At 46.9% G+C, this 15,414-nt stretch overlaps 1 protein-coding gene across 1 annotated transcript in view; it reads left to right on the top strand.

Annotated features, from left to right (window-relative positions):
* SFXN5 (sideroflexin 5) overlaps positions 1-15,414 on the top strand; it is a 1,920,751-nt gene that overhangs the window by 706,312 nt on the left and 1,199,025 nt on the right. The window contains exon 5 of the mRNA XM_069632305.1: positions 5,901-5,955. Coding sequence (XP_069488406.1) covers positions 5,901-5,955 — 55 coding nt within the window. The remainder of the gene's footprint in view (positions 1-5,900; positions 5,956-15,414) is intronic.

Genomic DNA, 15,414 nt, shown 5'->3' with positions numbered 1-15,414 from the left:
TATCGGCCGATAGTTTTTGGGCTCAGATCGAGGGCCCTTTTTAAATATGGGAACCACATAAGACGTTTTCCATGAGACCGGGAACACTCCTAGGTCCAAAATGCTCTTAAACAGGACTGCTAGTGCATTGGACCAATTCATTCTCGCATTCTGCGTCCGTTTGCAGCATTTTAGCACGTTTGGATTTACAGTGGTTCCTATATCTTTGTTTTATTCTCTTAATTTGAGACAGTTTAGTACCTAGATCAGTAGTAGACACCTTAATTCTCTTGATATTACTTTGCATCAAACGTTTTTCATTGATCAATTCGAGATCATGGATATGGGGGTGGGTAATTTCATTCCCTTTTTGCAACCGCATCATAGGGTTACTTCTCTCTCCAACAGATTTCCCATAAAATCATCAAATTGTTGGACATTGAAAACCTGCATTTTCCACTCAAGTTACTGCGCTTCATTATTTCATTGAAGTCAGAGTTAAGCACCCCAATGTTTTCCAGTAGTTCTCTCATTTTTTATTACAAATCCTTTATACTTATACTGTACTACTAGAGGATACAAGCACTTAATGAACAACCAAAATATCTCACTACTAAATCACGATATTATGCTAATACAAGAATCCTGGTTGCTACGTGCTCCAACATGGGATAATCATAATATTGTACACTCTCCAGCTGTTAAGGGGAAATCAGGTCGTCCTACCTCTGGCTTACTAACAGCTGTTAAGCTGTGTTCTACCTTAAAAATCCAATCATGGTTTTCTCCAAATTCCCATTTACAAATGACCAGATTGACTGGACACCGTATGCATTGCGCACTTATAAACGTATACTGGAATCCTCTGAGTATCTCAGACGATGACTTTTTGGACTCTATGCATAAGGCGCTTGATCTTATTATTCTTGATTGCCAAGTGGACACCATCATTATAGCTGGAGATTTTAATCTCCATTGTCTGGGTCCTAAGAATAAATCTGACATGGGTCGTCTTGACAAATGGTTGAGTTTTGCGAATTCCAGAAATGCATTCATGTTAAATGGCTCAACTGCTATGGATATTCCACCCAGACCAACATGGCACCGTGCAACTAGCGAGGCGATAATGGATTACATCTATGTTAATCCCACCATGATAAGTAAAGTAAAAACATTTCAAGTTATCGACATGGACGCTAGCGACCATAACATGCTTAAAATGACCTGTGTCTGTCATCAAAATGAGACTCAAGAAACTTTGCAATATCTAAGAGGTTCTATTTTTGTAAACACAGCCAGGAATAGGTTAACCTGGTCGCAAGAATCCTTAGAAGTATTTAGATCTTGTTATGAGGCTCAATTAAAGTGCCAGAATTATAGCGAAAGATGCTCACCTGTACTTTATCATGATCTAATGCAGTTGTTCCAGCACAACTCCACCTTACATAATCGAAAACAAACTCCACATCTACATATATTTGATCACAAATTGAAAGCGATGAAATCGAGAATTTGTGTTGAAAAAAGAGAGGCCTATAAACTCCCTCGTGACGAGAGAGCAACGACACTTACTCAAATCAAAACAAGATATAGGAATTGGGTGAGAGGTAGGCAGGCTAAATTGTACCAAAATGACGGGAGCACCATGTTAAGGACTCTAGCCAGTAAGAATTCGGCAGAATCATGGAGACTAATTAATCAAGCCACAGCAGGATATCAAGTCTCCATTCAGACAAACGATGTGAATGAAGACACATGGGTTCAGTTTTATTCTAACCTTTATGCGCCATCTTCTGATACTGCAAAGACTGTTAAACCTTTGCATCATTTGATGTTTGATCTCAAATTTGATACGGAGGACATATTATTTTTTATTAACCAAGCTAGTTGTTCAAGAGCTCCAGGTCCAGACGGGTTGTCAAATATGCATCTTAAACAACATCCGACAATCTGGGCTGATATACTACATGCAATGTTTATTAATATTATTGACACGCAGCAAATACCTCACACTTGGAAGCAAGCCATTGTTGTACCCATTTATAAGAAAGGTGATCGGTCTAACCCGGCCAGCTACAGACCGATCTCACTATTAGATGTGCCTGGGAAAATCTTCTGCCGCCTAATATTGAGAGATTTGAATATTTGGTCTAAGAACAACTTCAAAAGGGATCCCTTTCAATCAGGATTCATTAGTGGGTTGGGCACACTTCCCAATATTATAACCATTAACATGTTAAAGGACCAGTATGCAGAGCGGAAGCAATCATTATATTGCGCTTTTATTGACTTCCGTTCTGCATTTGACTCAGTAAATCGTGACTTTTTGTTTCAAAAACTAGATCTGCTGGGCTGCCCTACATCATTATTAGCCTTGATAATTCATCTCCATACCGACACAACTATGCGCATTAGATTAACTATGGAAGGGCTTTTATCCTCACCGTTTAATACATATATGGGTCTTAAGCAAGGCTGTATATTGGCATCCTTCTTGTTCAATTTATTTATTTTAGATATGGGTAAATCTTTTAGGCAAGTCATATCTGATGCTCCTGAGCTGGGGGGACAGCGCATAGCGTGGCTTTTGTACGCTGACGACCTGGTTTTAATTTCCCAGACCCCTAGTGGTCTCCAAAATTTACTGGGTGCCCTTACGACCTATGTAAAGAATAATCATTTAACTGTGAACTTTGACAAATCACAAATTATGATTTGTAAACCACATCGCAAAAACAAAACATTTAATTACCCATGGTCGATTTGTAATGTGCCATTGAAAACTGTAACAGAGTATAAATATTTGGGGCTTATGGTCCCGAATACAAGAATTGACTATCTGTATCAGACTAACTTGCAGGTCAAACTCTCAAATTTGATCTCGCAAGCTAAAATTTTGCATTATAAATATGGCAAATTCACGCTGAAGCACATCCTACTTTTTTATGAACAAAAGGTAGTAACAATGTTGATCTATGCGGCGGAATCGAATTTGCACCCTAGTGATGAAATGTGGAACAAACTAGAAGCCTGTTACTGGAGAAAAGTATTACAACTTCCAAATTGTACACCTATGCCTATTTTACGGTTTGAGTTGGGATTGAACTCGCTAGCATCTAGAGTCAAGTGGCGAATGTGTGCTTTTTTTCGCAAATGCTTATTGGGGCTTGAAAGTAATAACATTTTGAGTACGGTGGCTCACCACCTAATTAAATCGAAACATCCCTTCCCACTCAGATGGCGAAACCAGGTATTGACCATTTTGTCTGACGCGGACATAACTATGACGCTCTTGCTTGAAAGACCAGCACAGGCCAAAATCAAGTTTAATCGTTATGCCTGGATACTAAATTCTGAAATCTGTCTGAAATTTAAAGACTTCACTAGAGATAACTTTGGTCATAAAAAGCTCGGCCAAGTGGCAAACTATTTGTTGAAATGTCCTGCACCAGCTATAAGAAATAACTTCCTACGCTTTAGATTAAATCTGTATTTAACTAGAGAAGTGCTTACAAGGCGGCATATGATTCCTCATAATTTGAATTATTGTCGCTTCTGCGAGCAGTCTACAGAAAAGGAGATTTGCAACATCTAATTATCTCGTGTATCAATCTGCAAGAGTTACGAACCAAACATTTTGCTCATGTACTAAATCTGTATAAACAATATGATGAAAATCAGATTTGGAACTTACTTTTAGCTGGAACTAAGTTCTCTATTATCAAAGCAATAGTTAATTTCCTTGATGCAATTTTACCTTCTGAAATCAATATGCAATCATTCATTGTTACCAATTTTAAAGCAAACAGAACTAATTGTACATCTGAGAAATGAGATTGTATAGTTAACTTTCTTAATTCATTTGTATTGTTGGTTCTCTTTTATTACTCATTTTAATGATTTTCTCTTGTATTTTTATTTCATTTGATACTATTATTTGTTTTTGAAAAGTTGATTAAATTCAGCTGTATCAAAATAAAAAAAATAAAAAAAAATACTGTACTACCTGTATTTCTTATTTTTTTTATTTGTATATTTGGTACAATACACATGAGTAGATTTAAACAAAACCATCAGATCACAGAGAGAGGAAGTGGGTTTTAAGGTGGGATGTAAAGAGAGGAAAAGGTGATATAGAACGTAGAGAAAGAGGAAGGGATATCCAGTTTTTAGGAGAAATCAGAGCAATTGAACGGAAGCAGGATGGCTCACAAGGAGAACGGAAGGGGGATGGCTAAGAGAAAAAGAGATTGGGAGCAGAGCAAATGGCCTGAGAACAGAAAGATTAGAGAAGAGAGACATGGAGGGGCAAGACCATAGAGGCATTAAAAATGATTCAGAGGAAGTTGAAAAGGGCACGGTTTTAAAAGAGAGCCAATTGAAGGCGTGCAGAGCAGAAGTAATAGTCACGCGGGGAAAGAGTGCAGAGTGCTCAGATTGAGGAGCGATGGATTGAGCCAGGGGGGGGAGCAAAGTAAGACGCTGGGAGACCAACAAGGAGAGAAGAGCAATAGAACAGTCTAGAGAATACTAGCGAAGGGATTTAGAAGAAGAAAATGTAAGGACACCCACAGCTTTTTGAATATTTAATAATTGATAGTGGCAGGAGTAAGGGAAAGAGGAAATATGAGCAGAAAAAGAAAGTGAAGAATTAAAAAGGATACCAAGATTACAGGCCGAGGGAGAGATAGAAAGGGGAAAAGAAACTGAGGGATGGGGGAGAGTAGGGCAATGATGTAAGCAGGTAAGAAAAGAACCGCAGATTGTTTGAGGGAATGAGATGGAGGTAGTGAGAGGACATCTATGTCTGGATAGTGAGAAGACAGGGAAGAATGAATAGAATCAGTAAAGGAGGTAAAAGATAAAAACATTTGCGAGTCATCCGCTTAGAGGTGGTAAGAGAAGCCCTGTACTGTGTGTACTCACACTCTCACTCTCCATTTCTGCTGACTCTTTCAATATGCTATAGCATTCCTAGTTCACTGCAGAACACATGGTTGAATCCCTGCAGATACTGCTTAGCCTGTCAATCCTTCTGTAAATAAAAGGGACACCACAGAGTTAGGTTATGATATGATATTTTATTTATATCACGCTCATACACAAGTTTTTAAGAGCATGAAAATAAGAAAGATAATCAAAGTACAGTGAGCCCATTCAGATTGTGGTGATCACTCGAGAAAAATGATTTGCTCATGTTCCTTTACTGCACTTATAAATATCCTATATCCATATATCTTTCATTCACCATAATCCTGCCACGACTCCAATTTCGTCGAATAGTGCTCCCATTTTTTATGTCTGGTTACAGAGAGCGTTTGCTCTCTTCTAGAGCTCATGATGATAATTAGAGGCACCCAAGTGTCTATCAGCTGTTCTGTGATGCAAAACAAATGCATTTTGGTGAAAGCTGTGTTATAGTGGCAGCTACTCAGAAGCAAGTGGAAATGTTGAAGTTGAGGGAGATGCTGTTTTAGTTGCATTTAAAAGCTTGTTTTGTTGCCATGCACATTGATGTGTTTTCCACCTTTGTGCTGAATTACCTTGTGTTTGTTTATGTGCATTCTTAACATGGTTATGATTACTAATTACTTTGGCTCCTAGTGTTCGTGTGGTTAAAGAATGGCGGCTTGTACATTTACTATACCTTTACTATACCCTGAGTCCATCATTGCTCCTATTATAGCAAGCATTGGCATAGATTATAGATCTGGGTTTGCAAAGGGAGAGGGTACATTTTTTGTAAAGCCCCCACAGTTCAAGAAACGACTTGCCCCTCTACATTTCCAAAGCCAAACCTATTTTTTTTAGCCAACTTTGGTTTCTAAAAACCTTGCACAGTTTTGTCATTAATTACATTTTGTGACTTTGCTATGCAGAATGCATTTTTCAAACTGTCATCAAATCCACTTTTTTTCTAGGCGATCTTGCATCCAGACACAAATGAAAAGATCTTCATGCCGTTCCGAATGTCAGGTATGGTTACATCAACATTTCTAGTTTTACATAGCACACTTTATGAACATTGATATTTGTTTAGGTGATTTGTAGTGTGCCATCCATGTCGCCTTGTGGCCACTTCAGGGTGCCTTTCATTAAATGAACATGACTCCTGGAGGGTTAGGGATTGTGTGTATCAGAGTGAGCTGTTTTGCTGGCTTCTGAATCAAATCTGGTTGTCTAGTCGCCTATCCTATGGGAGATTGATAGGCCAGAGAGATTTTCAGATTTTCACCACAGTCGACCTGACAGACCCTGGCTCATACATATGGTGCATTGGTTCTGTGATGGTGTATAACAGAAGAAGAGCTACACATAAAGCACAAAGCTGATTAAATCACAAGGTGGGCAAACCAACTCATTTCGTGCTCAGGCCTTTATCAAGGTTTAAAAAAGCATAGTGCAAGAAGCATTACATTTCCAACAGGGCTAAAACCCCAAGCCCACTTGCATTGATGAGGATATTTTATTATGGGCGAGTACCATTTGCATGGTGCTTGACCTTGCTAGAGAGTATGGAGATATTTGAAACTTTTATTTGACCTTTACTGCAAACAAGCTTTGTTTGTAGTAAATGGTCAATAAAGGTTTCATTGTGCATTGCTGGCTTTTATGAAGTGTGCTTATGGTAGCTTACACCATTTTACAGAGACCATGAGGTGAGTGGATTTCTCTTAGGTAGATTATGTAAACTAAGGATCTCTGCCTACAGGTCTAGTGGGTTTTTTAAGAATTTACAATGCCTGTCTCAGTCAATATATTCCCATGATCCTCTATTCCATAAACAAATGTAGAGAAAGGACTAACCGAGTAGCCCATAGTGTGATGGAACATTTAAAAAAGGAACAAAGACGGTGGAGTTTAGAAGTGTCAAGGAGACAACGATAACCAAAATAAATTATCAATGCTAATTAGTCAATAGAATAAAAAGTATATCTCAAAGTCAGGAGTAGAAAACTTAGTCTACAACTGAACAAGTGATCTATCCCAGTTGCTACATAGTGGGTATGCATCTACAAAACAATGTTTCTCAATGAAGGGAGAATACAATTGGATGAAAGGAGATGATTCTAACCATTTAAAGCAGCCTATCTGCAAATGTGTCCCTCTAGTATATACTAGTATTAATGGGAGGGCAAGAAAATTATTTGGGGGAGAAATGAGGTTGCATGGGGGTACAGCTAGGGGCAGAGAAGTCTGAAACAGGCAGCTGAAATAATGTAGTGGATGGGTGGAATGCAAAGTAGACGTGTGTTCAAAAATGCTTTAAATTCCCAATGAGTGAATCCAGATTCAATTCCAGGGAAGGTCCTCCAAAGCCTATGCTCTCTGTTATCAACACACTGTTGAGTGTTAGATCAATGCCATGGAATGTCATCCGGTGTGGATCGCCTCCATGAACATTTGTTAAATGGGTTGGTACTGGTGAGCATAGAACCTTGCTGCGAATTGGGGTCTGATGTTCTTAAACCCTAGTTTTCAATTGTCACAGGTCTTTTCACAGGCACAGCAAATAATGTAAATTATTAATGTCAAGAAAAACCTAATGAAAGATTTGAGCTTGCATTGCTCTATTGGATTGAGAGCCTTTGCATCTGTATTTTCAGATGTTGCATTTGGTCCTGTTCTAAATCCAAGATGGCGGGCAGAGGGCTAGGTATCCACATATCGTCATTCATACACTATGTGCTAATTGCTTTTCGGTTGTATCATTATCATCATTTGTATAGTGCCCTTCACCACTGTTGTGGTGTATGAGTGTGTACTCAGGGGGGAATGATTCATGTGTGATGGGGCTGAAGTCATCAGAGAACCAGGTTTCTCCAGCATGGGGTCTGGCATGGATTCACATGCTCATGAATATTCCCTGTCGTCAGGCTGAGAATCCTCGGTAAAGAAAAAATCAGTATCAGTGTCGTTTCTGATCTGTCTTTCTTAGTAGTAACCAATCACTGATCTCTGGGTCATACTGCCCCCAGCCAATGACTGCCCTCTCCCTAAGTCCCGCCTCTGGCAGCCATCCTCAGATTTTTACCGCACGCTCAAGTGTTGGGAGTCCTCGTGTTTAGCTCTCGAGTTTTTTACTGAGTTTTCACTTTTTTTTCAGGAGAATTTCTCATTTTTTCGGTTTAATCGAGCCTCAAGCTCCACCATTTCTACTTCCGATAACGGGGACCCGTTTCTGAATTCTTCTACGCCCCTCAAGGGTGAAGTTTCCGTCGAGTTTACACTTCTTGGAGGATTCCAGAAGATCTGCGGCCTACCTCAAGGACATGGCCCAGGACAAAGGGAGCTCGATGCCCGGATCCAAGCTGTTCAGGAACTGCTCTGGATGCGGATTATATAACGTTTTCAAGGAGGACGAGCATTCGCGATGTCTCTACTGCCTCCATGGGGACAAGACGCACGTGGAGGAGAAGGACTGTGCATTCTGCAAGAACCTTTCGGAACGGACCAAACAAGATCGTCGTTCCCGCCTCGCTACCTGGCTGGAGAAGGCCACAGCAAGTGAGAAGGCGAAGAAGAAGTCTGAGCAGGCTTCTAAGTTCTTTGAGGGCGCCCCGGCGACGGGGGCCCAACAGAAGGCCAAGCACCGCAAGTCCACGGGGCTCTGGGAGCGCCGAAAGGTCGGGCTTTTCAGTTGCCAAGCAGGGCGCTACTTCCCCGGCACGTTCGACTACGAGCCAGCGCTCTGGGTCAGGGAAGAGGAAGTCCGAGAACCCGGTTAGGCCGCTGGAGTGGACCCGGTCGATCTCAAAGGAGGAGCGAGGTGCTGACCCTCCCCCAAGGCGAAGGCCCAGGATGCACATAAGGTGGTGAGGGCCTTGATCCACCCGGCTAAGGCCTCTACCGAAGTGGTCTCTGCGACCCTGGCGGAGCCGGCTGAGACTACGCCAATGGAAACGGCCTCTGGGCCCAGAGTATCCCTGCCGCCGCAGAGTGAATCCTTTTTCCAGCTCATCGCTAAGACCCCCGTGAAGCCCCCGGCTGTAAAAGACTCGGAATCAGCCTCTGAGGAGGAACTGGTGGAGACCGAGAGGGGCCTCAAAGAAAGGTCCATAGGCCTCAACGAGAGGTTCATAAACCTCAACGAGAGGTTCGAGAAGGTTCGATCCCAGGGGACGGCCCCTGCTGACGTGATCGAAGATAGCGACGAGGATGACAAACAGGGCCCACTGGAGCGGCCATCCCGCCTGTCGCAGCCATTGCCCGAGCCCCAGGATAGCTCGGTAGCTCGGCGGCCATTTTGTTGGCAATCGAATCCTTATGTACGAAGATAAGGACGAGATTACCACGCACCCCGACGGAGGAGCCAGAACCAGGCCCGTCGGGAAGCCCTCCGAGCAAGCGGAGGAGAGTCCACCCCGCTCCACCCTTCGTGCCTGCGAGACCTGTGGACCCCTCATCCCCCTCGCCGGGAGAGGATACGGCGACGGATACGGAGACGGGGACGGACGATGACGGCGGCGATGACACAGCAGACATCCCGTCGTCACCCCCACCCGCGGGCGTCCCCAGCCGACGAGGTTGGCTCTTTCCACGCCATGATAACCAGGGCATCCGAGCTCCTCCAGCTCTGCCCTGAAGAACAGAAAAAGGAGGGGTTTCTGTACCAACGACGAGAGGCTAAGAGGAAGACGGTCCTCGCGGTGCCTTTACTCGACGACATCTGGGACGAGGGGCTTGCTGTCCTCAAGAACCCTGCCACGACACCCGCCAAGAGGGACAGGTACGAGAAGAAGTACCGAGTCCCCGATGCCGCCCCCTTGTGCCTCAGGGCCTAGCCCACGCCAGACTCGGTCATCTAGGCAGCGGCTAAGAAGAAGGCATCGGGCGCGGCGGCTTCAACTTCCACTTCCCCGCCGGACAGCGAGGGTAAGAAGTTGGACTCTATGGGACGACGAGTCATCTTGTCGGCGGCGACGACGATTAAGGCGGCCAATGCTTTTGCAATTGTGGCCCGCTACGACAGGGAGCTCTGGTTCAAGATAGCTCATCTGCTAGATTTCCTGCCTGATGGCAAAAGGGCAGAGTCCCTAGAAATTCTACAGGAGGGAGAGGTGGCGTCGGATCACGCCATTACGGTGGCAACGGACATTGCCGATACCGGATTTCGCCAACTGGGCAACGGAGTTTGCCTCCGACGACGAGGATGGCTCAAGACGACAGACTTTCGCCAGGACGTCCAGACCAGAGTGTTGGACATGCCGTTCGACGGCAACAACCTCTTTGGTAAGGCAGTGGATGAGTTTCTACAGGCCATCAAGACCAACTCGGAGACGGCCCGGGCCCTTGGGGTGCTTCAGCAGTGACGGCACTTTCGGAGCTCTGGAAGCAGACAGGGTGCCTCCAAAGGATCCAGCAGTGGCTCATCCACCTACCGCCAGGCGGCCCGCTCCTCTTCCCAGGAGGCCTACAGAGGTCGCGGCAAGCAAGGGGGTTCCCGCCGTCGTCGCCAAGAAGGCCAAGGCGGCAAGGCCGCTTCCAAGCAAGACTGACCCGGCCGGGGGGTTGCACCCCCACCGAAGCACCCCATTGGGAGGCTGACTGACGAAGTTCGTCAGGGTGTGGGAGTCCATCTCCACCGATCGTTGGGTGTTGAACACCCTGGCCAACGGGCACTCGCTGGAATTCCTAAAGAAGTGCCCTCACATTCCTCCCGTGGCCAGGAAGGAGATTCACGTCCCTCAACTGATGTTGGAGGTAAAGGGGATGTTCAAGAAAGGTGCCATCGAGCTCGCACCCAGGAGGCTCTGGGGCTCCGGAGTACACTCAAGGTACTTCTTCGTCAGAAAGAAGACAGGCGGTTGGCGCCCCATCCTAGACCTGCGTCGGTTAAACAAATACATCAAGGCGCAGAAATTCTGGATGGTCACCCTCCAGCACATACTGGGACAGCTGGAGGAAGGCGACTTCCTATCGTCGCTGGACCTGGAGGATGCTTACTTCCACATCCCCATTCGAAAAAGGCACAGGAAGTTCCTCAGGTTCGTGGTTCAAGGACGCCACTACCAATTCAGAGCCCTACTGTTCTGATTAAAGCCGTCACCCAGGGTTTTCACCAAGTGCCTGGCACCAGTGGCGGCGCGGCTGCGCCTGCAGGGGATCCACGTCTACCCCTACCTGGACGACTGACTAATCAGGGCAAGGTCAAGGGAACTCGCCGTCGATCATACGGTGAGGACCGTCCGGTTGCTCACAGAGCCGGGGTTCTCTATCAACTACCCCAAATCCCACCTGGTTCCGTCGCAAGTAGCACTGTTTTTGGGGGCGAAGCTCGATACAGTGGAGCAATTGGCCTCCCCTTCAGAGGAGAGGACCAAAATCATCCAGGGCAAGGTACGGCGACTGTTAGCCACGGACGTGGCCAGGGTGAGGTCCATCAAGTCCCTTCTCGGGTTGATGTCCTCATGCATCTACCTTGTACCCCTTTGCAGACTTCGGATGCGTCCGCTACAGGAGTTCCTCGATGCCCGCTGGTTTCAGGCGGGGGGCTGCTTCGAGGACAGGATCCCCCTCGACGAGGAGTTCCGTCGGGCGATCCTGTGGTGGGGCACCCGGGCTCACCTCACGACGGGGACGGACTTTCAAACCCCGGCGTTTCAGGAGACGGTGACTACGGACGCCTCTCTGGAGGGTTGGGGGCCCACACCGGAGATCTCCAAGCAAGAGGCCTTTGGTTCCCGAAGGAGAGGTCTCTTCACATCAACATCTTGGAGCTCCGTGCAGTGTTCTGGGCACTCAAGTCGTTCCTCCCATCCCTCAAGGACAAAGTGGTGAGAATCTTCACCGACAACACCACCACGATGTTCTACATACAGAAGCAGGGGGACACCAGATCCCCAGCCCTATCCAAGGAGGCCCAGGATCTGTGGCACTGGGCCGTCGCCCATGGGATGTTTCTGGTTCCCTTCCACCTGGCAGGAATAAAAAACACCATCGCCGACTCACTCAGCAGGGAGCTGCGCTCGTGCCACGAGTGGGAACTGCGGCAGGATCAAGTGGATCGACTCTTCCAACGATGGGGCAAACCCCAGATCGACCTGTTTGCGACGGCGACGAACTCCAAGTGCCAGAGGTTCGCCAGCAGGTTCCCACAGCCGAGGAGCATGGGCGATGCTTTCTCGTTCCCTTGGGACGGCCTGTTTCTATACGCGTTCCCTCCACTGCCGTTGCTGCTCTGTCTCATCAGCCAGCTCAAGAAGTCCAGGTGCAGGATGATCCTCGTCACACCGGCGTGGCCGAGGCAGGTCTGGTTCCCAGACCTTCTGGGCTTGTCAACGTCCCCGCCAGTCAAGCTGCCGGCGGTCGCGGATCTTCTCTCCAGAGAAGGAGGCGTCATTCTACACCACAACCCACAGTCACTGAACTTGCAGGCCTGGCTCCTGCAGCACTAGAGTTTGGAGGGTACGATATCCCGGCTGATTGCAGAGTGGTTCTTGCAAAGGCCAGGGTGTCCTCAACTCTCAAGTGTTACGGTCATAAATGGAAGAGGTTTTCTGTCTGGTGCCGTGCACAGAAGATTAACCCTCTGCAGATTACGGCCCCTCAAGTGCTGCCGTACTTACTGTCGTTGGCCAAAGCTGGACTGGCTCACGCCTCCATAAAAATACATCTGGCTGCCATCTCCCGATATACCAGGACTACGGGACGGGCGTCCTTGTGGTCTCATCGCCTGGTAAAGGAATTTATGAAGGGACTATTCCGATCATTCCCGCCGGTGAAGGCCCCTGCCCCGGTGTGGGAACTTAAATGTGGTGCTGACCAGGCTCATGGAGGCCCCATTCGAGCCTATGCATTCGGCGCCTTTGAAGTTCCTGTCATGGAAGACAGCGTTCCTCGTGGCCATCACCTCTGCACGCCGAGTGGGAGAGATTCAGGCCCTATCTTGCAAGCCTCCATACTTGACTTTTCATGACACAAGGGTAGTGCTTAGGACGCACCCCTCTTTCATACCCAAGGTGCCGTCGGATTTCCACCTCAACGAGCCCTTGGTGCTACCAGTTTTCTTCCCGTCGCCTTCGACGCCGGCCGAGAGGACTTTGCACTCGCTGGATGTAGCTAGAGCGCTGAAGTTCTACGTGGACCGCACGAAGAGTTTTTGGAAGACGTCACAGCTATTCGTGAACTTTGGGTCTGTGAATCAAAGGAAGGCTCTCTCGAAGACTTCCATTTCCAGATGGCTCTCCGGCTGCATCATGCATTGTCACCAGTTGGCAAACCGACCGCTGCCTGGCCGTCCGAGAGCCCATTCGACCAGAGCGATCGCTGCTACCACGGCATTCCTGTCTGGTGGGCCCCTGCTGGACATCTGCAGGGATGCTACGTGGAGGTCGACGCACACCTTCACAAGATTCTACTGCGTCGATCGGGACTCCAGGGAGGAGACCAGGGCCGGCCAAGCAGTACTGCGCAATCTGTTCGCTTAAGTTGAGCTTGGTGAGGAGGTAAGAGATGCTTAATGTGGAGTTGTTGTATTGCTTAATGTTGATCCTGTTGCCACCTCCCGTGGTTGTGCATGTGTATACTGCTATGTATTCTTTTATTCATGAGCATATGAATCCATGCCAGACCCCATGCTGGAGAAGGAACAAGTTACTTACCTGTAACTGTTGTTCTCCAGCATGGGTCTGGCATGGATTCACATGCAAACCCTCCCACCTACCCCTCTGCGGCTCTTCACTTGGTCATACTGCCACTTGGCGTGCTACCATATCCGAGGATGGCTGCCAGAGGCGGGGCTTAGGGAGAGGGCAGTCATTGGCTGGGGGCAGTATGACCCAGTGATCAGTGATTGGTTACTACTAAGAAAGACAGATCAGAAACGAAACTGATACTGATTCTTTCTTTACCGAGGATTCCCAGCCTGACGATGGGGAATATTCATGAGCATGTGAATCCATGCCAGACACCATGCTGGGGAACAACAGTTACAGGTAAGTAACTTGTTCGTTCTGTAATGAACAGGATGTGGAGGCCTCATGGGGCGTGGGGTACATAGGTGGGAGGGTGGGGCACAGGGGGGCTGTTGTTTCTGTGAACATTACGGTAGGGTGGGAAGAAGGAGTGGAGGGAGAGAGGGGTTGTTTGTTAGTTGGAGGCCGGTTGTTTCCATTGTTAGGATTGCGGGTGGAGACTCTGATTGTTCTTATGGTCTGTGAAAAGAGTGTTTGTGATGTGTGGGACTTTGGGGGAATGTTCAGTATGGTGAGGGGGCAAGGGAGAGAGTGTGAGGGAGTTGCATGTGTTGCCAGGGTGTAGGTGTGCTGATGAGGCCGTAGGGTGGTGATTGGGGTCCAGGAGAGTGGAGTTGGAGTGAGAGGGCTGGAGTTTAGATTACCCTGGTAGTGTTGAGTCAGTTGGGCGGTGTTCGTGTTGGCAGTGTTGGTGGATTTGCTGAAGCAGGACTTCACTGTATTGAGGGAGATGAAATCGTGTTGGTGAGGGCTGCGGGTAAGGACGGGGCAGATAGGGTGAGGCGTGGATCGATGTGATGGCATGGGTGTTGCGGATTCTGTGTTTGAGGGGATTCTTGGGTGCCTGTGGTATGTGTGAGAGGGTCTCCGGATCTTCTGAGGAGGGCGTGTTGGCAATATGCAAGGGCAACACTTAGGGAGGGGAAGGCAGAGTTAGAGGGGGGTCTGGAGGGCAATGGGTAAAGAAGAGTAGTGTGGTGCGGGGTTAAGAATGGGGTGCTGTTGGAGCGGAGTGGTGTGGGAAGCATTTCCCCAGAGGGCAGTGACAGGGAGGTTGAGAATGGGGGGCAGTTGGAGGGGAGGGGATTGGTGTGGTGGGGAAAGTTGCCGCGGAGGGCAGGGTGTTTGATGAGAGCCGGAGGTCATTGATGGGCAGGGAGGTCGGCCGGTCTCCTGCTGCGCCAGAGTGCCCCTCTGGTTTGGGAGTTGGTTTGGCATGATATAAAGGAACTGCTGCGTCTGTTCAACTAAAAATAATAGCAGTGGCTAACTTGATTGTCTGTTGGATTTGAAAAACAGTGGCTAATTTAAAGGTCCAATCGAAATTAGGTACAGCGACTAACTGAAAAGTTAGCAACTAAGATTGAGACAGTGGTTAAATGCAAGAGTCTTGCTGAATCAGAAATAAACAGTGGCCAACTCAGATAAGAAGCTAAACATTCTGAAACTTAGTCTATAGTCTAGTGTACAGTAAGAATGACCAATCGAATGTGTGGATTTGTAGTACTGTGTTCAATAATCAGCTAAATGCAGAAACAGCGCTATACTTGAATAGTGAGCTAAATGCAATAGAGCGCTGTACTCAAATATTCAGCTAAATGCAATACAGGATATACTCTGATATTCAGCTAAATGCAAAACAGGGCTATGCTCAAATATTCAACTAAATGCAATACAGGGCTAGACTTTAATACTCAGCTAAATACAATACAGGGTTAAACTTCAATATTCAGCTAGA

The sequence above is a fragment of the Ambystoma mexicanum genome, chromosome 6q (assembly GCF_040938575.1).
Source record: "Ambystoma mexicanum isolate Mex_15411 chromosome 6q, UKY_AmexF1_1, whole genome shotgun sequence".
In the NCBI taxonomy this organism is placed as follows: domain Eukaryota; kingdom Metazoa; phylum Chordata; class Amphibia; order Caudata; family Ambystomatidae; genus Ambystoma; species Ambystoma mexicanum.
This window is presented reverse-complemented; position numbering and strand designations above follow the sequence as displayed.